The sequence below is a fragment of the Eubalaena glacialis genome, chromosome 3, assembly GCF_028564815.1.
Source record: "Eubalaena glacialis isolate mEubGla1 chromosome 3, mEubGla1.1.hap2.+ XY, whole genome shotgun sequence".
Taxonomy (NCBI): domain Eukaryota; kingdom Metazoa; phylum Chordata; class Mammalia; order Artiodactyla; family Balaenidae; genus Eubalaena; species Eubalaena glacialis.
In genome coordinates, this window is record NC_083718.1 from 150,928,841 (window position 1) to 150,954,363 (window position 25,523).

At 36.9% G+C, this 25,523-nt stretch overlaps 1 protein-coding gene across 1 annotated transcript in view; it reads right to left on the bottom strand.

The window, feature by feature from the left end:
* Nucleotides 1–25,523, bottom strand: part of ZYG11B (zyg-11 family member B, cell cycle regulator) — a 73,684-nt gene that overhangs the window by 40,026 nt on the left and 8,135 nt on the right. Inside the window, exons 2-3 of the mRNA XM_061186587.1 lie at nt 11,315–11,480; nt 5,248–6,002 (exon numbers count right to left, since the gene is read on the bottom strand). Coding sequence (XP_061042570.1) covers nt 5,248–6,002; nt 11,315–11,480 — 921 coding nt within the window. The remainder of the gene's footprint in view (nt 1–5,247; nt 6,003–11,314; nt 11,481–25,523) is intronic.

The following is a 25,523-nucleotide window of genomic DNA, read 5'->3' on the forward strand; positions in this document are numbered from 1 at the left end:
CAAAATAAATAATATATATGAAAGTGGAAAAAACAAAACTTTTGTTCTTATAACCACCCACTAAGAGTACCATATAATGCCTCATAAGGAATACTGGGGAGTCACACTGTCTCTATTTCCTGCATCTTTCAGTGTGGTCTAAAAAACATGTAAAGCCAAAAATGTCAACCTAAACTAGTTTAAAGCATCACAATACTAAGACAATCATTTCAGACAAGTTTTTCATCAACTTTGCTAACTTGGAAAATTCTAAAAAAGGAGACAGAGCAATCTCAGCTCTCTTCCCTTAACATGACCTATTATTTTTCAGCTCTCAAATTAGTAGTCAAACTAATTTAAAAGAAACATCAATTTTTTGGCCAAGAGGTACATGAAAAGATGCTCAACATTACTAATTATTAGAGAAATGCAAATCAAAACTACAATGAGGTATTACCTCACACCAGTCAGAATGGGCATCATCAAAAAATCTACAAACAATAAATGCCAGAGAGGGTGTGGAGAAAAGGGATCCCTCTTGCACTGTTGGTAGGAATGTAAATTGATACAGCCACTATGGAGAACAGTATGGAGGTTCCTTAAAAAACTAAAAATAGAATTACCATATGACCCAGCAATCCCACTACTGGGCATATACCCTGAGAAAACCATTAATTCAGAAAGACACATGCACCACAATGTTCACTGCAGCACTATTTACAATAGCCAGGTCATGGAAGCAACCTAAATGCCCATCGACAGACAAATGGATAAAGAAGATGTGGTACATACATACAATGGAATATTACTCAGCCATAAAAAGGAACGAAATTGGGTCATTTGTAGAGATGTGGATGGACCTAGAGACTGTCATACAGAGTGAAGTAAGTCAGAAAGAGAAAAACAAATATTGTATATTAATGCATATATGTGGAATCTAGAAAAATGGTACAGATGAACCTGTCTGCAAGGCAGAAATAGAGACACAGATGTAGAGAACAAACGTATGGACACCAAGGTGGGCAAGGAGGGGTGAGATGAATTGGGAGATTGGGATTGACATATATACACTAATATATATAAAACAGATAACTAATGAAAAAAAAAAGAAACATCAACTTTTGTGTATAGTTGAACAAAGGGCAAAGTTCCAATGATCTCTATTTTTTAAAAATTATTTTAAAACAATGATTCTCCACTTTAGCTGCATATTACAATCACTCAAGGAGCTTTAAAAAATACTGATGCCTGGGTCCCACCTCCCTGTGGTTCTGATTTAATTGCTCAAGTTCCTCAGATGAATTTTTTTAATTAAAAATTTTTTCCAGCTTTATCAAGATATATAATATTATACATGCATATATCACAAATACATCATGTAAGTTTAATGTGTAAAATATGATGAGTTGATACATGTAAATATTGCAAAATAATTAGCATGATATGGTTAGTTAACACATCCTTCATCTCAAATAATTACACTCCAGGTAATTTTAATTACAGTCAAGGCTGAGAATCACTGTTTCAATGTTTACAGAGGTGGAATCTAGATGATAGCAAATAAAGTAGGTGTTTCCTAGAGCCAAGATTTCAAAGTAATAACAGTTCCATTTGTGAAATCAAACTTGTTTCACAGAGGCATTGTGGAACACAGATGTCCTACTAGCCTCAACTGAAAAACTTAGGCTAATTCACTCTAGGGTCTGTTGGTGGTAAGAACAATCAGCAAAAATTGTACTGCTCAGGAATCACAACTATTATAGGATCTTTGCCTTGAGAAGATTATTTAGTGTAGTGTACTAGGGACACATTCCTTTCATCCTTCAGGACACAGGTCAAGCCCACCTCTTCTGGGAAATCCTTCCGAAACTCCCAGTACACAGAGATAAGAATTCTTCCCCTTTGATTTTTACAGTTCTTTACTGTCTGACCCACTTCTTAGGGAGTTAAGTAACACTAAAATAGTAATTTACATGTTTATATTTCCTTTACCAACAAGCCCTGTGCTAGAAATCTATCTTGTTCCATAACAAGTTGTATGTAAGTTCCTCAAACTTCTTGCTGCCCTGCACCTGGCTTATGTGACCTGGCGAAATCTGGCCCTGGCACCTACTTCTCCAGCCTCACTTCATCGCTCTGCAACTTCTTACTCTGGAACTCTAGCCACAGTGGCCTTCTTGCAGTTCCTTGGATGTACCATGCTCCTTCCTACCACACATCTTTTGCATATATCATTCTCGCTGCCTGGAATTTCCTCTACCAAGCTACTCATCCATAAGATCTTCACTTATTCATCAAGTCCTCAGAGAAGCCTTAAACTAAGTCGAGTCTCTCTGTTAAACATTCTCAAATGTAGTATTGTATATGTTCTAGATTCTTAGCACTATGCAGTTTAAAGCATATGTATGTATGCATATTATATGTTAATATATGTATATGAGGACTTCCCTGGTGGCTCAGTGGTTAAGGATCCGCCTGCCAATGCAGGGCACACGGGTTCAAGCCCTCGTCCGGGAAGATCCCACATGCCGTGGAGCAACTAAGCTCATGTGCCACAACTACTGAGCCTGCACTCTAGAGCCCGCGAGCCACAACTACTGAAGCCCACGCGCCTAGAGCCCATGCTCCGCAACAACAGAAGCCACCGCCATGAGAAGCCCATGTACTGCAACGAACAGTAGCCCCCGCTTGCCACAACTAGAGAAAGCCTGCGCGCAGCAGCAAAGACCCAATGCAGCCAATAAACAAATAAATGAATAAATAAATAATAAAATATAAAAAAATATGTATATGAAATATAAATATATATATTTAAAGCATATACCCATGACATATGAAACTTCATTGTTTGACTCCCTCACTAAATTACAAGCTCCATGAGGGCAAGAGCATGCCTGTTTCACCTCACCATCAAATCCCCATGTCCAGCACAGTACAGAGTATGCACTTAATAAAATATTTATTGAATGAATAAAAAAGTGACTCAAAATAATTTCTTACATTCTATTTTTTAAAGTCTACATTTACAAATAATCTAAGAACTGAAATGTTTTAAAATGTTTATAACTAAACTTTCCTTCTCCTTTTTTGAGATCAATAATGGTTGCAGAAAAAAAGGAACCCTACTACACTGTTGATAGGAATGTAAATTGGTGCAGTCACTATGGAAAACAGTATGGAGGTTCCTTAAAATACTAAAAATAGTGTTACCATATGATCCAGCAATCCCACTCCTGGGCATATAACTGGAGAAAACTATAATTCGAAAAGATACATGCACCACAATGCTCACAGCAGCATTGTTGGCTGCTATTTTACAATAGCCAAGATATGGAAGCAATCTAAATGTCCATCAACAGAAGAATGGATTAAGAAGATGTGGTATATATACACGATGGAATACTACTCAGCCATAAAAAAGAAAGAAATATTGCCATTTGCAGCATCATGGATGGGCCTAGAGATTATTACACTAAGTGAAGTCAGACAGACAAAGGCAAATACCATATATCACTTATATGTGGAATCTAAAATATGAGACAGGGGCTTCCCTGGTGGTGCAGTGGTTAAGAATCCAACTGCCAATGCGGGGGACGCGGGTTTGAGCCCTGGTCCGGGAAGATCCCATATGCTACAAAGCAACTAAGCCCGTGCACCACAACTACTGACCCTGCACTCTAGAGCCTGCGAGCCACAACTACTGACCCCACGTGCCACAACTACTGAAGCCCGCGTGCCTAGAGCCCATGCTCCACAACAAGAGAAGCCACTGCAATGAGAAGCCCGTGCAGAGCAATGAAGAGTAGCCCTCGCTCGTTGCAACTAGAGAAAGCCTGCATGCAGCAATGAAGACCCAACGTAGCCAAAAAATAAAATAAATTTATTAAAAAAAAATAAAATATGAGAAAAATGAACTTATGTATAAAACAGAAACAGACTCACAGACATAGAAAACAAACTTATGGTTTTCAAAGGGGAAAGAGGGAGGGATAAATTAAGAGTTTGGGATTAGCAGATAAAAACTACTATATATAAAATAGATAAACAACAAGGTCCTATTATATAACACAGGGAACTATATTCAATATCCTGTAATAAGCCATAATGGAAAAGAATATGAAAAAATCACTTTGCTGTACACAAGAAACTAATACAACACTGTAAATCAACTATACTTCTATAAAAAATAAATAAAATAATGGTTGCTCAAAAAAGATACCTTGTCATTTTGGTCACAGTATTCATTTCTAGGCCATCCCTGACTCTGCCCCCGGTAGGATCAAATGATACTTCTGCTTAAGCGGTGTAGGAAGTAGGGGAAAAAAAATGGGGCTCTGGAATTAGACAGATGTAGATCCAAATGTTGGTTCTAACTAATAGTAAATCATATAATTTCTATGACTCTGTTTCTCACCTATAAAATGGAGTTAATACCTATCTATAGATATTAGCATATACAATATAAAGCACCTATAGGATACAATGTATGTTAGAAGAATACTAGTTTTCCTTAACTTGTTATAATTCTATCCTTCAAAGTCTGATTCAGATACCATCTTCTCTCTATCAAGTCTAAAATTCTCCAGCTAGAAAAAATTTCTCCTACTTTCTTACAGCAACTACACTGATCCTTGGCTTTATAGTTATAACATCACTACTACTATCAGGCTCCTTGGAGGCAAATCCTATATCTTTTTCATCTTTGAATCCCAAGCTGTACCAAGTCCAACAGATGTTTCCTAAACTGAATTTAAACCACTAGGCATGGGAAACCTTAAGAAAAGCAAAATTTTACCATTTCTACAATAGAGATCTCCTTGGAGAACTTGCTCTCCCATCAGATACTCAGTTCAACAAGGAGCATCCCTAGTTTCTTTGAAATGATCCTTTAGAAATGGTATGTTTAAGTGGTTCAAAATATCTAAACATTATCATCATGTGAACTATCATTTATCCAGGGCCTACTATATGACTTCCACTTTACATATATAATTATTAATCTTCAGAAGAATTTTGCAAGGTACGAATCATATCTATTTTATAAATAAATGTAAATTCAAAAAAGTTACATCATAGTTTGCTCTGGGTTGTGAAGCAAGTAAGCTGGGATTTTAATTAGGACTCTAACTCTAAAGCAAGCCCTTTCCACTATATAATGTCCTGTTTCATGAACATGTCCCATATGTTATTAGACATTCGCCTTAATGGAGTCTTATGCAACTAAAACATTGGTCAGCCTGACAAAGGAATATATTTTTAAAGTCTAACCTTCAAATGTCCTTCGCCTGTGAGGAATTCAGAGTAGCCAGCATCAGTGGCCAGCAAACCTACAAACTGCATGCTGGGCCGTTGTTGTATAAAGGCTTCAACAGCTTTATCTGTCACATGCTTCCTCCCAGAGACATCCAGGGAGACGAGGTTGGGCAGGATGTCCTTTTGTTCTAGTAATCGAAGAGCTATGTCTGATGTAAACTGTTTATCATCTGAAATATCAAGATGATTCAGATGTCTTAGTTCCCGAACAACATCCAGTATCTGGGTAGTTGTCATTTTTAAACATTTCAAGTGATGCATGGTTAGAGACTTGAGTCGGTCTTTGCAGGCCAGCAGAGCCGTGATGTCTGTGATCGAGGTGTTAGAAATATCCAGGCTCTCTAATCTTGGCAATGAGGCAACTTCAGCCAGGTCTTCATTATAAAAGAGAACGTTGGTGATGCTTAATGCTCGAAGGCCAGAAAGCCGGCTAAAGCACCGCTCATAAGGATCTTCGAGTGAGAGAGTTAATGAGTTCAGCACTAGGCACTGGAGATTTTGCTGGATCCATTTGTTACTGCCAAGCCCACTGATAATGTCTGTAATTGTGATATCAGCATTCACACCTGTGGCATCAAGTTCCACTAACTTGTGGTGGCAGAAGGCTTTCCGGAATGCAACGGCAGAGATCTTGGCTTTGCGAATGCAAGCTCGTTTTAAGCGCATCTGGTTGCCCCTAAAAATACCTACAGTTGCATCATTCAGGAGACCTAGGAAAAAACAAGCAGCATTTTAACTTCAAAAAACGGTTAAAGGATAGCTATAATTTCCAAAGCACTCCCATGTAACAATATTTCATTTAATTGACATAACAATTCAGTGAGGTAAGAATATGATTATCTACAATTTATAGATGAGTAAACTGGGGTTCAAAAAAGTGGCCTTACAAGAGCACAGAAATAGCACATGGCAGAATCAGGACTGTGGTAGACACTATTGATATTTACTAACATCTGGTTCTCCTCCCCTTACTGGACACATGGACAACTACGTTTCCCAACCTACCCTTGGACTTAGATGGGGCTATGTGCCTAGATCTAGCCAATGGTATACCAGAGCCAAGTACAAAGTATCATGAAAGCAAAGAAAAGGAAATAATCCATGATGCCTGGAATCTGAAAAAGATCTTTTCATGGAAAAGGTGATCTTTGAGAAAGTCCTTCAAAGATGAAGGAAAAGTTCAAAGACGGAGAAAGAAGGTGAGGGGAATTAAAGGAAGAATAAACAGCATCAACAAAGCCTTAGAATACCTATGGCAAATCATTATGCTGTACATCTGAAACTAATATAATGTTACGTGTCAATTATATCTCAATTTAAAAAATGGAAAAAAAAAAACCAGCCTTAGAGATGTGAAAGCCCAGCACACAGTTAGAAAACAACAAGTAGCTCTACACTGCTTGAACATAAGAAACAGCTAGAGCTATAAGGTGTCTCCCTGGGAAAGAGAGGAAGAAGAATATAGGGGAAAACCTAGATATGAGTGAGAACATGGTACATTTCTGGAAATTTAAGTATGGAAGTGGGAAGAGACAAGAAATGAGGCTAGATCACTCTGAAAGGTGAAGAGAAGAAACCAGACCAGCTAGGGGTCTTGGGACACAAAGAACAATACGTTGGATACTGGGTTTTTTCCTTGCACCATACATCCCAGGCTTAAAGTCAAAGAAGTGGGCAACTGGTAAATACCAACAAGCACACACAAAAGTAGCTCCCCTCCAAAATCTGCTCACTCTAGCCAAAGTATCAGGAATGGGGCAGCCTAGCAAGGCGGGCAACTTTTAGACAGTAACTACTTTACTTCAGTCAAACACCAAAGAAAAAACTGTGGCCACACCCTCACCCACACCAGCAAATGCCAAGAGGGGAACCTAGACTTTCAATCTTGCTGTAACTAGTTGCCCCATTCTCCCCACAGGGAGGTGTTACAGAAGGCTGAGTAGGGAGCCAGGACTTTCATGTCCATCTGGCAGTAATGAGGTGCTCCTCCCCCTCCGTGCTGGAGTGGTGTCAAAGGAAGCCTAGTAGAGAGTCGAGACTTCATCACTGCCCAACAGTAAGTAATGAGGTCACCTCACCCCAACATGCTGTCAGTGGAGGCCAACTGAAGAAGAGAAATGAGGTACCCATACCTCCCTCAGCTAGGGCAGTATCAGTAGAGACCTAGTGGGGAAACAGAACGCCAATCCCCTGCACAGCAATAATGAGGAGCCCCAAGTCTTGGGTGTCAACAGAAGTCAAGTGGGGAACCAGAACATTATCCCAATCTGGCAATAACAAGGCAGTGCCTCCACCTTCCACTGCTAAAGTGGTGTCAGAGACACAGACTAAAACAGTAGTCTCATAACATAATACCCAAAATGTCCCGATTTCAATAAAAATTCACTCATCATACAAAGGACCAGCAAGATCTCAAACTGAAAAAAGACAATCTATAGATGTCAACGCTGAAATAACACAAATGTTAAAATTATTTTATGAAGATCTTAAAGGAGCCATCAGAAAAATGCTGAAGTGTGCAATTACAAACATGCTTGAAACAAATGGAAAACAAAAAGCCTCAAAAAAGAAATAGAAGATATAAAGAAGAACCAAAGGGAGGGCTTCCCTGGTGGTGCAGTGGTTAAGAATCCGCATGTCAATGCAGGGGACACGGGTTTGAGCCCTGGTCTGGGAAGATCCCACGTGCAGCGGAGCAACTAAGCCCTTGCGCCACAACTACTGAGCCTGCTCTCTAGAGCCCATGAGCCGCAACTACTGAGCCCGCATGCCACAACTACTGAAGCCTGCGCGCCCAGAGCCCGTGCTCTGCAACAAAGAGAAGCCACTGCAATGAGAAGCCCACGCACTGCAACTAACAGTGGCCCCCACTCGCCGCAACTAGAAAAGCCCACGTGCAGCAACGAAGACCCAATGCAGCCAAAAATAAATAAATAAAATAAACAAAGGAAAATTTTAGAATTGAAAAATACAGTAATGGTTGGGCTAAACAACAGAACAGAAGGAACAGAGGAAAGAATCAGTGAACTAAAAGATAAAAAAATAGAAATTACCCAAACCTAAAGAACAAGAAAGAAAAATAGACTAAAAAAAAAAAATTGAACAGAGCTATTTGTTCCAGAAAGAGAGGAGAAATAGGGTAGGGTTGAAAAAGTATTTGAAGAAATAATGGCTACATACCTATCAAAATGACTGAAATAAAAAATAGTAATAACAGCAAATGCTGGCAAAATGCAGAGAAACTGGGTCAGTCTTATACTGGTAGGAGTGTAAAATGGCAAAGCCACTTTGGAAACAGTTTGGCAGTTTTTTAAAACCTAAACATGCAACTACCATAGAACCCAACAGTAGCACTCCTGGATATTTATCCCAAAGAAATTAAAACTTATGTTCACATAAGACCTGTACATGGATGATTACAGCATTATAATATTCATAATATTAGATATTATATTCACAATAGCTAATAGGTATTATATTCATAATAGCTAATAGTTAGATATTATATTCATAATAGCTAAATAGTATTATCATTAGGTGGTAAAATTCTTATTCTGATTCCTAGCTTTTATCCACACATTTCCTGGAAGATTTTTAGCTTTGAGACAACAGACACAATGAACAAAGATTATGACAAGAGAATCACAGAACCAAATAAGTAAAATTCTTTAGTATCAGTCTTATTTTAATAAGGATTGCCACCAATATCATTAATCCTTTGAATCGGGTAAATAAGTAAAAATTTTTTAATGTAAATAAATTATTTTTTAAAATCATTATGCCATTAGAAAAAATATATTATCAATTTTAAAAGCATTCATAGGGAATTCCCTGGCGGTCCAGTGGTTAGGACTCCACGCTCTCACTGCAGGGGGCCTGGGTTTGATCCCTGGTCAGGAAACTAGGATCCCACAAGCCGCATGGCACAGCAAAAAAAAGAAAAAAAAAATTCACAGAACTTTTTTCCCATTTTATTATGAAAATTTTCAAACACACAAACATTTATCAAACAACTTTTTAAAATTGTGACAAAAATTTGTTCTTTTGCATATTAGCAGTATCCACTCCTGACTGAAGGTGGATATGATTTTTACAAAGAGATTAAATAATTCAGAACACTTTTTGGTGAAAAAGGCAGGTAATCACATTGGGGAAACACAAATGGGGGCAGCACATTGTTTCTCTGACTCTCACTTTCCTCATCTGAAGGCAGTTTGAAAAAAAGAGGTAGAAAACACATTTTGATCTAGCATATAACCTCCCCAAGACATTACTCTGGAGGACAATTATTTAGTTACATTTACTTAAAAACTACTTTCATTATTTTATCCATATAAAGCATTTGCCACAGTCCCTGGTATATAATAAGCATGCAATAAATGTTAGCTGCTATTATTAACCAATAGTAGTCATATTTCAAAAGGAATCTGGCAAAGTTAAAACTTTAGTTAACATTTATTCTTTTGATTGACAAGACTAGTTACATATATAAATATTTAAATTGAGCTTGGTAAGTAAAATCATTAAATTGAGACCAGAAAGAAATGTTAGCACTGGCATGATCTCTTAAACTGTTGTGCAGCTTTGTAAGGGACCTTTAACTTTAACATGGATATCTATTGAAATTTACCCTAGTTCCTTTGGCAGGTTGGAAGAATTCAAAGACACTACAGACTTGAGCAGCTTAGTGAAAACCAAGGAATGTAGATGTCTTCTTCTTCCCTAAATTATTCCAAAATACCTCAATTACAGCCTTATTTCTCCCACCTTTCCTTGGAATGCATTATCTGCATTTGTGTTCGCTCTCCTCCTTCTCTCCCTCCCTCTCTCTCTCTCTCTCTCTCTCTCTCTCTCTATATATATATATATATATATGTGCCAGATAATGGTATACACTTTTGCTGTGACTTTAAGTATACATAATAAATTTATATACTTATATTTAATATTTAATAAAATATAATATTTATAAATATATTTATGTTATTGGATTGTCCAAAAAGTTCGTTCGGGTTTTTCCGTAAGATGTTTTGGCCAACCCAATAGATGTGTATGTGTCTGTGTGTATATACATATTTAAAGTCACAACAAAAGTGTATACCATCATCAGGCATCTAGGAGCAGGAATACCTCTAATGTAGGTGTAGGAAGGTTGTGTGGCAGTGAAAAGAGCATAGATTTAGAATCAAACAGATCTGCATTTGAACCATGACATTGATTAACACTGTGACTCTTAACAAGTTACATCTCTGAACCTCAGTTTCCTTACCTGTATATAAATTGGATAAAAATAGCTACGTTATAGGTTTTTGAGAAAAGTCAAATTCAAGAAAAGCATATAAAATACCTGGCATTATTACATGCAAGAGGCAATCAATAAATGATAATTATCATTACTGCCACATTTTCATTCTATTTCATAGTTGTGGGAAAATTGTGTTTCTTACTTGTAAGAGTTTATACACCCTAAATATATAAAGGCATTATATCTCTTTCAACTTAAAACTTATATAGAGGTAACAAAAATTATCAATATACATAACCAGAATTTTACAGATAAATCTTTCATAATTTATTTTCAGAATTTGTTTTTGAAAACAGAAATAATAAATTAGCTATGATTCCCATTTCAAAGGTCAAAAGCAGAAACTAGTTTTTCCATAGTAGTATTTATTTATTGATTTTCCTGCTGCCAAATGGTAATGTAAGGTGTTTTAGACCAGCAGACTTCTAAACTGCTATTTTGGAAGAGAAGTTATTTTTGCCCTGAGAATGGCTTCTCAAAACAACAAAATAGAAGAAACAAACAAAAAAATGATTTGCCACATTAGAAAAGAAAAATGCTTATCACAAATTATAAAGTAAGTGGCAGGATTGGCAAAAATAAATGAATTCCTTTTCCTAGAATTAGGGTTTTCTGTTATTTCTACGAAAATCATTAAATGGCCACAGTAGCACTTCAAAATCCAATGCCAATTAACAGCGCACAATTTTTGTTTCCTCTATTTATTTCATTTCTTACCATGAAAAGCCATGGTCTGAAGCAGCCGATCAGCCACCTCCTGTGGGAATACTCCAGGTTCCTGCAGACACAGTGTTCCATCTTGCCTTGCTGAGCAGAACTTCTCAAGGTGAGTAGTCAGGAAATTCAAGCAGATATCAAGTAAGGAATAAGGAGATGCCTCCTCCTTGGATCCCAGCAAGAAACAAAGGGAAAACAAAAGCCAACAAGTTAGTTTCCAGAGAAGTGGAGAACAAAATATTCATTTCCTTGTTCAGCAAGTACTTTTATTCAAATGTCTACCTTGTGCTAGATACCATGTTAGGCAGTGGGAATACAACATGTGGTCTATGTTCTCAAGAAGCAGGAAAAGAGAAACATTTAAACAAATATTTACATAAAATCTATTAAATACTAAATATAGAGGATATATTGGGTAGTCACATAAGCACATAGCAGAGTACCCTAATCAGTCAAGGATGGTCAGGGAAGACCTCAGAGGCACAGCAGATTAATCTTCCTAAATTACCAGCCCTAAATTACCCTCTACTGCTCAAAATGTCAATGGACTTCATGGGGCTGAAGACAAAAGACAGAATTCTTAGATTGTTAGAATGACGATGCCTGAGTCCCTCCAAAATCTAGCCCCAATTTACTTTCCAACTTAATCTCCCACAAAATTCCTATCCCAACCTAATAGTTCAAATATGATCAGTTTATTTGGGTAAAAGAATGTGCTATAGGTGTTATCCTCAAACAAGAAAAAGGTTAACCCAGTTATTCCAATCTGAGGAATAAAGAACTAATCAAATAAGCACAAAGATTAAGTATAAGGGTTTTAATTACAGAAATAAACACTCTTAAGTGTCCCCAACAACAATAATATAACTAAAATATAATTATAGTAGCTACCATCCGTTAGGTGCTTTCTATATGACTCTGCTGAGTGTTTAACATGAATTATCCATTATTTCATTTATTCCTCACCCTTACTTTACAAAGCAGTGAAGGATTATCTTCATTTTTGCATAACTGAAAACTGGCTCAGAAAACTAACATCTTTCTCAGTATTCTACACACAGTAAGTGACAAAGTGTAGCTTCAAATTAAAACCTGACTCAGGAACACAACTCTTAATCATATTATACTACACATGTGACATTTTAATGGCTAAATAATATGCAGCCATTAAAAATTATAGTTCAAAGATATATTAATCAATAGAAAAATACTCATAATAAAATTTTTGGGCCTTCCCTGGTGGTCCAGTGGGTAAGACTCCGCACTCCCAATGCAGAGGGCCCGGGTTCGATCCCTGGTCAGGGAACTAGATCCCACATGCATGTCGCAACTAAGAGTTCACATGCCACAACTAAGGAGCCCATGAGCCGCAACTAAGAAGCTCGCCTGCCACAACTGAGGAGCTGGCGAGCCACAACCAAGGAGCCCTGGAGCAGCTACCAAGGAGCCGGCAAGCTGCAACTAAGGAGCCTGTGAGCTGCAACTAAGGAGCCCATGAGCCACAACTAAGACCTGGAGCAACTAAATAAATAAATAAACAAAATTTTTTTAAAAAGGTAAGTTTTAAAAAATACATAGTTTATAGAACTTCCTCAACCTGATAAAGGTCATCCATGAAAAACCCAATTAGTATCATACTTAATGTTGAAAGTCTGAATACTTTCCCCCTAAAATCAGGAATAAGACAAAGAAATCTGCTCTCACCACTTCAATTCAACATTGTACTAAAGGTCCTAGAATTAGGCAAAAAAAAAAAAAGAAAACCAAAAAGAAAGAAAAAGAAAAAAAGAAATAAAAAGCATACAGATTGGAAAGGAAAAGTAAAACTGTCTCTATTTGCAGGTAACATAATTTTGCAAAAGAAAATCCTAAGGAATTCACACCAAAAAAACTATCAGATCTGAAAAAGAAAAACCAAAAACAAGTTCATCATGGTTATAGGATATAAGATCAATATATAAAAATACCTATATTTCTATTCACTTATAATGAAAAATATGAAAATGAAATTAAGGAAACAATTCCATTTAAAATAGCATTGGGACTTCCCTGGTGGCGCAGTGGTTAAGAATCCACCTGCCAATGCAGGGGACACGGGCTCGATCCCTGGCCCGGGGAAGATCCCACATTCTGCGGAGCAACTAAGTCCGTGAGCCACAACTACTGAGCCTGCGCTCTAGAGCTCGCGTGCCATGACTACTGAGCCCATGTGCCACAATTACTGAAGCCTGCACGCCTAGAGCCTATGCTCCCCAACAAGAGAAGCCACTGCAATGAGAAGCCTGCGCACCGCAAGGAAGAGTAGCCCCCGCTTGCCACAGCTAGAGAAAGCCCGCGTGCAGCAACGAAGGCCCAATGCAGCCAAAAAATAAATAAATAAATTTTTTAAGTTATTAAAATGGTTACATACTTTACAGTTTACAAAGCGCTTTCACATTGACACATTTGATATCGTAATAATTGAGGAAGATGGACAACAAAGACATTATTTTTTAAGATGAGGAAACAGACTTCACAAAAGTTAAATGGTTGGCCCAATGAAGCAGAGACTGTGAGCTGCCAACCCTAAAACTTGTTCTTCTTTTCTTCCATGTTAATAAAACCTTTTATTTTTACCTGGGCACAGGACCACTTGTAACAAAGACTATATATCTCTGTATCCTCTGCAGCTAGGTGTAGCTAGGACACATAAGAAAAAGTTCAGAGGAAGTAATTCTTCAAATTCAACTTCTGCATCACAGAACTTTGCCTGTTCTGTCTTATTTCCTGTGTTCTAAGTATGAATTCTTTCTTCTTTTTCTACTCTTCATTGTACCATCTTTCTAAATGTCTAAAATTCATCACCCAGATGAAACAAGATGCCCTTTGACCTCCGTTGGTAAGTTTCAAAATGATCTATTTATTTTACAAAAGAGAAAATAAATGAAAGTTGGGTAACTATCAGAGGGGAGACATCTAAACCTTCTGAGTACATAATTTTTAGAAGTCATTTTAACAGAACAAACCCAGGTAGTAACATATGGACATTTATAATATTTAATTAATCATTCTAAAAAATTTTTTTCCAATTGATAAAATATGTCCACAAACAAAAACAGGTTTTTAGACTCCACAAATTTTTCCTTTTCAAAGAAAACTTCCCCTTATCTCTATGTTAATTCCTATTAGTAAGCATAAGACTTTTCTAGTCAGCTGCTCTTCTATTGGGAAGTACATGTGCCTAATAGTTAATCCACCTGGGCTTTGGAGCTAGAGTGCAAATTCCAACTTTTCATTTACTAAGTGTGTGACATTACACAAGTTACCTATCCTTTCTGCTCCTAAGTTTTCTCATCTTATAATGTAGATAATAATAATACCTACTTCATAAAGTTGCCGTGAGGATTCAATGAGATAAAACAGGAACCAAAGAACTTGGAATAATGGCAGTGCGTCTGGAAACACAGAGCTTGTAAGGGTCAGAGGCAGGATTCAAACCCAGGGAATGTAGCTCCAAGAGCTTATGCCCTTATCCACCATAATATACTACCTTTTCAACTTTATATACAAATTCTAAATATGTTATCTCACCTGATACTCTAAGGTCTGTGATGTGAACAAGGATAATCATCTCCATTTAAAGAAGAAAACAGAGACGTTATATATCAAGCCAGGGACAGGACTAGAACTGTACTCAGATTATCTGAGAGCTACTCCAAAAACTATACTGCCATCTGTGACTCTCCTAATTCCAGTATTTTAAGCTAACACAGAAGTATTGAGAGATCAGTATTTCCTATTTTAGTAGTAGTAGTAGTAGTAGTAGTAGTAGTAGTAGTAGTAGTAGTAGTAGTAGTAGTAGTAGAAGCCGTGCTGCAGCTTGCAGGATCTTAGTTCCCTAACTAGGGATTGAACCCGGGCCATGGCAGTGAAAGTGCCGAGTCCTAACAACTGGACTGCCAGGGAATTCCCCTTATTGTTAAACACATAGCAGCAGCACAGGAGGAATAACAGAGAAAGGATAAAGCAGAAGCTGGAATTCCGTGTCTAAACAATTCATCTCTTGGAAATTCCTGCTCAGAGAGATTTTTCCCTTCACCAATTAGGCATACCCTAGGCAAAGTAAAAACAAAGTTCCTACTAAAAAAAGCAGAAGGGAGAGAAGGTCAAGTCTGATTTCATTTGGATCATAAGGAAATCCACACAGTTCAAAGACTAAACAATTTCTAGGAAGAACAAACAGGAAAGTTCTTTCTAATTAATTGAAATGGCTTCTACTCAATCTGGACCAACCCAGCTGTTCACTGCATAGCTTTTATCCTATCACTCTCCTAAAAAAAATTTCAAAGGCTCCATATCATCTAGAAGCACAGTTCTCATGCTGGGAACACATTCAAGGGGTTCCTAGCAGAGGTGTGCCAGGGGACTAAAGCTACAGTGTTAACTTGGCACATTTTAGAACAGCAAACACACTCAAAGCTTATTTGAGGGGATGAGAGTAATGGGAGGTTGGGGGAGAGGGAATCAAGTTATGCAACCAGTAAACAACTTAAAATATTTTTGTACTGAAACAAATATATTATGTAAAAGGCAAACACTACATGAATTTAAAGATAAAACACAAGATTACCAAGAAATTCCTGTTTGTAACACTGGTTTCAAGTAATTCCCTTTTCTATCCCACAGCAAATTTAGTTACCTCTGCTGTTAGAAGTTGGAAAAACAGAGACCTAAAGAATAAAGTGTAAACAATTTAGTAAGGTATTCAAAACGTTTTACTAACTGGCTCCAACCTTCCTTTCTAGCCACATTTTCCACTTTTCCCTTCTCCCTCCAAACATGCTACCTACTAGATACACTAAACTGAGTGTTCCCTAAAGCAACCTACTATTTACCATCACTTCCTAAGCACTGTAACAGGCACTTTCACACCTCTGAGCCTTTTTTTAGATTAGTCCTTCTATGTGGCAAAATCTCACACATCCTTCAACATTCAGTTCTGTGAATACCTTTCCTAATTTCCAGGGCAGAATTAATTTGACCCTCAGCACCTGGGTAATTAATCTGCACCATTAACTATTAGCTATTATGTACTGAATGACAGTTGTGTGGTACCAGGCACCAATCCAGCAACTTTATATATACTTGCAATCTTCCAGACAACCTTGTTTTGAACAAAGCAGGTAAACTAAGGCTCAGAAAGATTAATTTACTATGAAAGATAACACAGCCAGCAGATGGCAGAGCAAGAATAAAAATTACAAGAGTTATCATTCATGAAACACTATGTCTCAGGTCCTGGGTCAGAGCTCTTTAGATATATGAGCTCTTTCAATTTCTAGATTCTATGAATCAAGCACCATTACAATATGCATTTTAATGAGGAAACTGAGGTTTAGGTTAAATATCTTCCCCATATACACATGGCTAGCATGTTGATAAACTGGAACTCCAACTCAAAAATGAGGCCAAAGCTTATATTTTTAAGCTCTTAAGCCACTATACTATAATAATATCATAATCATAATTATTGGGCTCATTATTTGTTAACATATGCTATGTGCTATATGCAATAAACTATGCTAAGTACATTACATATATAATTTCATTTACTTCTCATTAAAATTCTGTAAGTTCTATCAGTATCCCCATTCTATGAAGATGAAGACACTGAGGCTTTAAGGGGTTTATTAATTTGCCCAAGATGATACAGCTAATAAGTGCCAGAGCCAGGATTAGACCCCAGGCAATCTGATTCTAGAGTTAAGTCTGTGCTTTTACCACTACATAAGCTGCCCTTTATATCTGACTCCAAAGCTAGTTTTCTTTTATAATTCTATGTTACACCATAGTTACTTATGACTGTATCTGTCTCCCCCACTAGACCATGATGCTGTTCAAGTTCAAGGAACATATTAACCCTTTCTGTATATCCTTAGCAGCCAAAACACTCCCTGATATTTACCTGTTAAAAGAAAAAAAGAACGAGTTCAAATTAGAATAGTGGTAAAGATACTTGCCCAGAGTCACAGTATTTGTAAGAAGTGGGGCAAAGATGCAAAGCTAGGTCTACTGATTATGAAGTCCATATCTTTTCCACTATACTGTACCACATCTCAGGACAATTATTAGTTTGTCGCTGACATAAATGCCAAAAAACAACTTGGAGACCTGTTGGTTGTTGCAGTTACTCACACATGAGGTGATAATGCTATAGATTAGGGCAGAAGCAAAGAAAATGGAAAAAAAATCAAAAGTGAAAAATAATTCGAAGGAAGAATTGACAAAATACAGTAAGTGACCAAATAGGAAATAGACGCTGATTTTTTCTGAATCCCCAGTACTTAGCACAATGCCTGGCACTGTACTAGATACACGAGCATTCTCTGAAGGACTGACCAGCATTCATACAGCATACTTTTGACATATATTAGCTCATTTAGCCCTCACAACAGTTTTGTGGAGCTGGTATAATAGACACCATTTTGTATATGAGGATACTGGAGATCAGAAAGAACAGTGTACCCAAGTTCATCTAGTTAAAAATGTGGCAGAATTGGGCCTTGAACCAAAGTATTTAATTCCAAATACCATGTCCTTTTTCCTATCCCATATAGGCCGCTCCGATGAAGGAGGGAAAAGGGTAGAGGAAGGAGAAGTCGAGATTTAAAAAAAAAACAAACAAAACCTCCACGATTTAAAGTAGTAGTTAACCAGGGGTAAATATGTGTGTGTGTGTGTGTAAAGAGCACAGTTAAGCACACAGGATAAAATGCTAACATTTGGGGAATTTGGGTGAATGTCTACATGAGAATTCTTTGTGTTATTTTTGCAACTTTTTATAAGTCTGAAATTGTCACAATAAAAAGTTAGAAAATAAAAATAAAAAATGAAATAGTACTTAATACTCCCATGAGGTCACTGACCAAGACTGATAAGAAGACAAGGCAAGGAATTATTTCTTCAGGGGAACTTGTTAAGGCCGTGGAGAGTCTGCCTGCTTAGGCAAGTACAGAAAAGGAACTAATAATGCTTCTGTGAGAGAATTCAGCTGAATATACAGATTAAAATACCATCCCCTACTGGTGACAGTGGAGTCATAAGAATAGATACATTCTCAGGGGAAGTGATCAGAAGCGATAACTAAGTCCTGTAATTAACTATCACATGTACAGCAGGCAGAATGACATGGTCCCTGAACAATGGCTGAAAAAATATCCTATGGAAAACAGCAAAAACACCACCAATCTGAAAGAACAGCACAGCCCTTTATTTAATTTTTTTGGTTAACACAGTGTTTTCTAGAACAGGATATAATCCTGACATTGTGAATCATTCAAATCAAGTGTACCCAGATTAGTCCTCTCAAATACTGCTGGTCAAAGTATAAATTGGCACAAATTTTCTGGATAGAAAAGACTTAATTACAATCTTAAAAACACCCAGTCTCTGGATCCAGTACTTCATCTAAGAATTTACCCAAAAAAACCAAAAAGAACAAGAAAAGGGAAATAATCAGAGATATTAACAAAGGTATTTACACAAAGGGATTAATCACAGTTTTTCTGACCCCCCCTAAAATAAACCCACATATAGAAATGTCTAAAACAGGGGGGAAATGGCAAGCAAATTATGGTATATCAACTCTATAGATAATTACATAGCAATATGTATGTTTCTGAATAACTTTTAAAGACAGTAAAATGCTAAGAATAAAGTTAGTCTAAGCAAAATAAAAACTGTACATGCAGCAGGATTTCACTTAAATATCTATACAGGCATAGGAAATGATATTGCCTGAAAAGTTATTTCAGAAGATTATAAAGCTACCTCTAAACTAAACAATATGTTATGATAAATCTATAGAAAAGAGCAAGGGAAAGATTTAAAATAAAAAAGGATGGTTGACAGGACTTCCCTGGCGGTCCAGTAGTTAAAGAGTCCGAGCTTCCAATGCAGGGGGCGTAGGTTTGGCAAGGCCCCCCCAAAAAAAAACAAAACGGATAGTGAATACCTTGGATATCTTGGGGGTGGGTGGAAGTGGCATAGAAGAATGGGGCACACAAGGGAAAAAATGGCAGTGGTTATCTTCTATTTCTTAAGTTGGATGCTGGTCTTTAGATATTTGTTTACTATGTTCCATGGCTTACATAAATGTTTCATATAGTTTTCTAAATTATCAAATTATTAAAAATGAAAAAAGACAAAAGTAAAAATTTGTGGAAATATAAATAAAGCTATATTCATGTTTCTGCTTTTCAAATATTACAGGATAACCAAAAATCAGTGTCAATTGAATCAATGATAGCCATACTTTTCAATAATATATGTATTCAAACTAGTAAAGACATTTTTTATTAGACTCAATAAAACTATCTTAATTTTGAATGAAAACATGTGCTTGTGTATTTATATACACACATATACACACACTTCTGTTTTTCCTAAATTGGCCATAATGTAACTTCTTACCACTGCTCCTATACCCTTTCCCAGTCTTACATTCTCCAGAGGTTTTACCATCTAATAATGGTGGATTGGGTTGGAAAAGGAGTCTTGGCAGGGTTTTCAGGGGAAAGGCAAGGGACCAGCTATGATGTATAAAGGGAAGTAGATAGGAAATAAAAAGGGAATTTTAAGAAGCATATCTGTGAACTCTATTCTATTTTACAATGTTCAAAAATCTGCAAATAAAGACTTTGAGTTACTACAAAATGACTTTTTGGCCGCAGGATTATGTTCCATGGATTATGACACTACTCTGAGACTAAACTACATGGATCACAGCTTAAATAGTTATACATAAGCAATTAAAGAATTTCTCCTGCTATTAAAGCTAGGTATATACACATATATCTGCTCTTCTGCTCCTGTCTTTAGATGTCACAAAGCAGAACCTTGAAGTAACAACAAAACAAAACAAAAGAAAAAAACAAAGAACATTGAAGAAAAGAACTAAGCTGAAAGGAGGTTAGGAGAGGTCTTGAAATGACACCACCTAGGGGAGACACAGAAGGCTTTCAAATGTTGAAGAAAAGAAAAAAAAAAGTAAGTAATAATGAGAACCTTCATCATTAAACATCTGTCTAGCACTTCAATTTATAAAGCCTTTTCAAAACAATCATTATGATTCTATGAAGTAATGAGAAAAGAGATTATTTTTGTTGAGGAAGCTGAGGTTCAGAGAAGGAATGTTACCAGTGGTAGTCATACCTCCCCTTCTTTATATATGCCGTCCCCTCTCCTCAGTGCCCTTCCCCACCTGTCCATCTATCAAATTCCTACTCACACTACAAGAGCCAGTATATATGTCCACTCCTCCATGAAGCTGTCCCTCATATCCCAAAACACAGATTTAATCACACTACATTTTATATATAGTTCTATTACAATTAGCCACTGTATAACTTATTTGTTTAGATGGCCGTCTCCCCCTCAAGACTATGAATTCAAGGAAAGTTAGTAGTTTTCAAATGCTTTTTGTCTATGGCCCACTTAAGTGGGGCAAAAAACCTCACCGCCTACCCATCCCTCTTGGTTCCCAAGTTCCAGTGGAGAACCATATTAACAAAGAAGTATCACTACAAGGGACTTTTATAGACATCTGCTTTAACAATAAAATGAATGTTTCCTATTTGAATAACAATACATTGTCAAAGTCTAAATTTGGAAATTTTTATGTCAAAAGTTCTATTAATACAAATTTATATCACCACACACTAGATTAATAATAAAGTTAAATCAATGATAATTCACAATTAAGATACAAAACTAGTAACAATAAAAAAAACTACTATCAACTCAAGCCAACATTGCTGAGGCACTGATTACAAAGCTCTCTTCCAAGAAATTACTGGAATTCCAACAAGCTACATTTGTATTGTACATATTTAGTAGGAGCTTTGCAACACTTCCAAGTATCAGACAGACTTCTTCATAAGGAGTCTCTGAGGAATCACACATTGATACTCATTAGCTCTTACTAACCTTCTCATGGTTTTCTTTTAATCTTCCTAAATTTTAAATTTTCTTTCTTATACTCTCCTTCCTTGAAGTATTTAGTCGTCTATGCAATACTCAGCTAGAGGCATACTCAGTCACTTCCCTGTGACTTAGTTATATAATTTGTTGGTTGCTTTGTTTTATATATTTAAAAGCTTCATTCTGTGACTATATTGCCAGGGTCATGACAAAGAAGCATTTCAGCATTCTGAGCAGTGGGCTACTTATTTCTAGCAAGTGGGGAGGTGGGGGACACTGAGAATTGACTACATATTGCAATTGTAGTCTACTGTTGGAGGAGACTGGGGCTTCCACTGTTGCTGGTATGATAAAAAATGAAATAGATCCTCATAGATCAGGCATCTTTTATATCTGGGAACTAAAGTCCTCAAAAATGCATCCAATAAATTAATAGTTGAATGAATTAGTAAGTTACTAGATGGTAACTTATCTCAAAATTCATTTTATTTCTCCTCACGAAACTACTTCAGGAAATATCTGACACGAAAAGTATTAAGATTGCCTTAATGTCTCAAGACAGATCTTGTGGAGTTCAAAACTACTGAATAATGAGGTCTCTCTTTTGCTTAATTAAAAGGAAAAATACACTTTACAGATGATGCCAGTAACAGTAGCTTACAGTGAATAAAGCAAATTCACATCCTTTATTTCATTTGATAACTTTATGAAGTAAAAAAGGAACTTTATGAAGCAAAAGGAAGTAAAAGGAAATATATTACAAATTTCATTTTACAGTTAAGGAAGCTGAGGCACAAAAATGAAGTGATGCTTCCAAAGGCATTGTGCTTAGCAGGAAGAATACTGGACCAAAATTTGAATTCAGTGCTGTTATACTGCAAATTACCTAGCTCTTCTGATCCTCAGTCCTGTCCTTTGTAGAATGGGGATAATATTAGTACTTATCTCATGATGCTATTGTCAGGATGAAGGGCAAAAATGTGTTTAAAGCCCCCAGCACAATGCCTAACAGAGTAATTACTCAGTAAATGTTCCCTTCTCACTTAATAGTCATCATCTTGCACAAGTTATATAAATTCAAGTTTCAGACACACAGGGCAAAAGGTTCATGACTGTAAATTCTCAAGAGAGAATTCTCCCATCCAGAGACCATGTCAAGATAAATAAGTTCCTTTGTTTCCCTACACCATCAGGCAGATATTTTTTAGTCTACATTTTCACCAACGGTGTGGGCATTTTGTTAGGTGTTAGGGTCCTGGCTTTATGTAGTTGTCTCAGTTCCGACTCATATGACAGGCTCAAAAATCTCACCTCCTACCTGAAAGGCTCCTAGGACTGACAGATCCTCCAATAGAAGGCAATGGCTCTGACAGTGCTCCTTTTTTTTTGTAACCCTGGATGATTTTTTCCTAAAGATTGGACCAGAAACCAGGTGACTACAAAGATTACAAACTTGACAATTTCAGTATTAGAAATAAATTTTTTTACTGACATCTCTCTGAAGGACTATGTAACACTGCAGTGAAAAGCATGGGTTTGGGAGTCAGACTGCCTGGATTAAAATGCCAGCTCTACCACTTACAAAACAATATAACTTTAGGCATAAGTACTTAATCTCCCCATACCTCAGTTTCCTGATCTGTAAAATACAGACAATAACAGTACCTACATCACAGGATTGTTGTCAGAATTAAATAAATTTTAGGCGAAAGACACTTAGAACAGTGACTGGCATATATTAAATGCTCAATAAATGTTAGCTACTACTATACAATATAAACTCCATAGAACAAACACTATGTTTTGTTCACTGCTGTATTCCCAGAGCCAACAATAATGCCTACTACATAGTAGGCACTACATGTTTGTTGAATGAATAAATGAACAGTCAAGCACAAATCTATTATTAGGTGTACTTAAAATGCTTATTTGCTCCTAGAGAAAGAGACTATATGTCTAGAGATAAATATTAAGTCCCAAGTCTAGCCCTGAAATTAAACAATGGGACTGAAAAGCAGACAAATGTCATTTGAGTTCATTTGGATACAAGAAACTTCAGATATTGGAACAATCTTTGATTCCTCATTTTAGTAGTATTCCATGGGAAATCTCTTTTTAGTTTATGGGGGGTTTTTTCCCCCTTGTATTTTTTACTACTGATTCAACCAAGTTAGACTTCCAGGAATAAACACCTAATGTAACCTTAGATTTGATCTAATCCCTTTACCTTCTCTTTCCCCAAATACAATCATTTTACAAATGAGGAAGAAGGTCAAGAAGGTAGTACCAAAGGCACAGATATATTGTGCTCAAGGGTACAGATTTTTTGAATTATTTGGCATGGACTGAGGGGAATTATTTTTCTTTTTAAAAAAAACCACCAACTAGGGAATTCCTTGACGGTCCAGTGGTTAGGACTCTGCGCTTCCACTGCAGGGGGCGTGGGTTCGATCCCTGGTCAGGGAAACAAGAGTCCACATGCCATGTGGCGCAGCCAGAAAAAACAACCACCACCAAAAAAAACCCACCAACTACTCTTCAGAGATCCCTAGACACCAAATAAAAATGCAGGTAAGGCAAGTTTCTTTCATGTACCACTTCAAGGCTTGGGCAGTGTGGCAAATGGCTGTGTGTTAAAGGGCAAGGAGCTAGATTTCTATCTAAAAAAGATCAAGGCCTGCCAAGGTAAATAAATCCCCTTCCCTTCCATCTTAGCTCATGTAATAAAGCTATTCTAAGAAACCAAACAAAAATTCAGGTCAGTAATCACTGAGCAGATGAGCAGATCATAGGAATCAACAACTCAAAGATATACTTTAGCATTATTTTCCTCTAAACTACTAGCATTAGTTTTGAAATATAATATGGTAAACAGAGAAGCTCAGTTAATAATGAAAAGAGCACTGGGCTTGCAGTCAGTCCTGGCTTTGCTACTTAGTAGCTGTGTGTCCTTAGGCAAATAAATTAACTTCTCAGTTTTCTTATCTGTAAAACCAATGCTAAACCTCTATCTCGACTACCTCACAAAATGGCGGTGAAAAATAAATGGGATGTGTATGAACGTGTCTTTAAAATACTAAAGTACCATGGAAATATTAACATAATTGAATGAAGGGTTTCTGGTGTGAAAAATTGGGTAATATATTAATGGAGTTTACACAAAATTAAAACCTATAAAAGCAGCTTGGGACTTCCCTGGTGGTGCAGTGGTTAAGAATCCACCTGCCAACGCAGGGGACACGGGTTCAAGCCCTGGGCCGGGAAGATCCCACATGCCCCCGGAGCAACTAAGCCCGTGTGCCACAACTACTGCGCCTGCACTCTAGAGCCTGTGAGCCACAACTACTGAGCCCATGTGCCACAACTACTGAAGCCCGTGCACCTAGAGCCTGTGCTCCACATCAAGAGAAGCCACTGCAATGAAATGCCCGAGCACCGCAACGAAGAGTAGCCCCCGCTCACCACAACTAGAGGAAGCCTGCGCGCAGCAACAAAGACCCAATGCAACGAACACCCAATGCAGCCAAAAATAAAACAAATAAATTTATAAAGAAGAAAAAAAAAAAAAGCAGCATGCCCTGATTCCATAGTACTATAGGTAATAGAATATATCTACTTTACTAAAATATTTACCTTTAACATGCTAGAATCTTACTACATTTTTTTAAGAGGTGGAAGGGATCACAGAGAGGATTTAATACAACCTTTTCACTTTAGAGATTTAAAAATGGACGCACAGAGAGGTAAAACGATTTGCCATAGGTTAAAAGGCCTATGAAAAGAATATAACTGGTATTACGTAACTAAGAACATTGAAACTTTTTTTAAATGCCCTTAGAAAAGGAGAATATGACATTGAACAGGCATTAAGATGCTTTTGAGAGCTAAGAAAAGTGTTTATACGAGGGAGAACTGGCGATAGGAAAAAAGAAAAAAGATCTTTATACAGAGCCAACAAAATGTTTAAATAATTAACCACCCCTCTACATTTACCAGTCACTGATTCTTTACTATCTGTATTTAAATATTCTGTTCTCCGGAAGGATACCTCCACAAATTATAGACAAATAATTTGCAAATTTTTATACAAAGGGATATTGTTTTGCAATTCATCTCGAAATCACTTGGCTTCTTCCCCAACTCTTTCTGATGAACTCTTCTGGACAGAAATGTTTATCCTAGGTCAAAAGTATCACTTAACGCTAGTAAGAGAAACTATCTGATCCAAAATTTCTTACCCATCAAAACT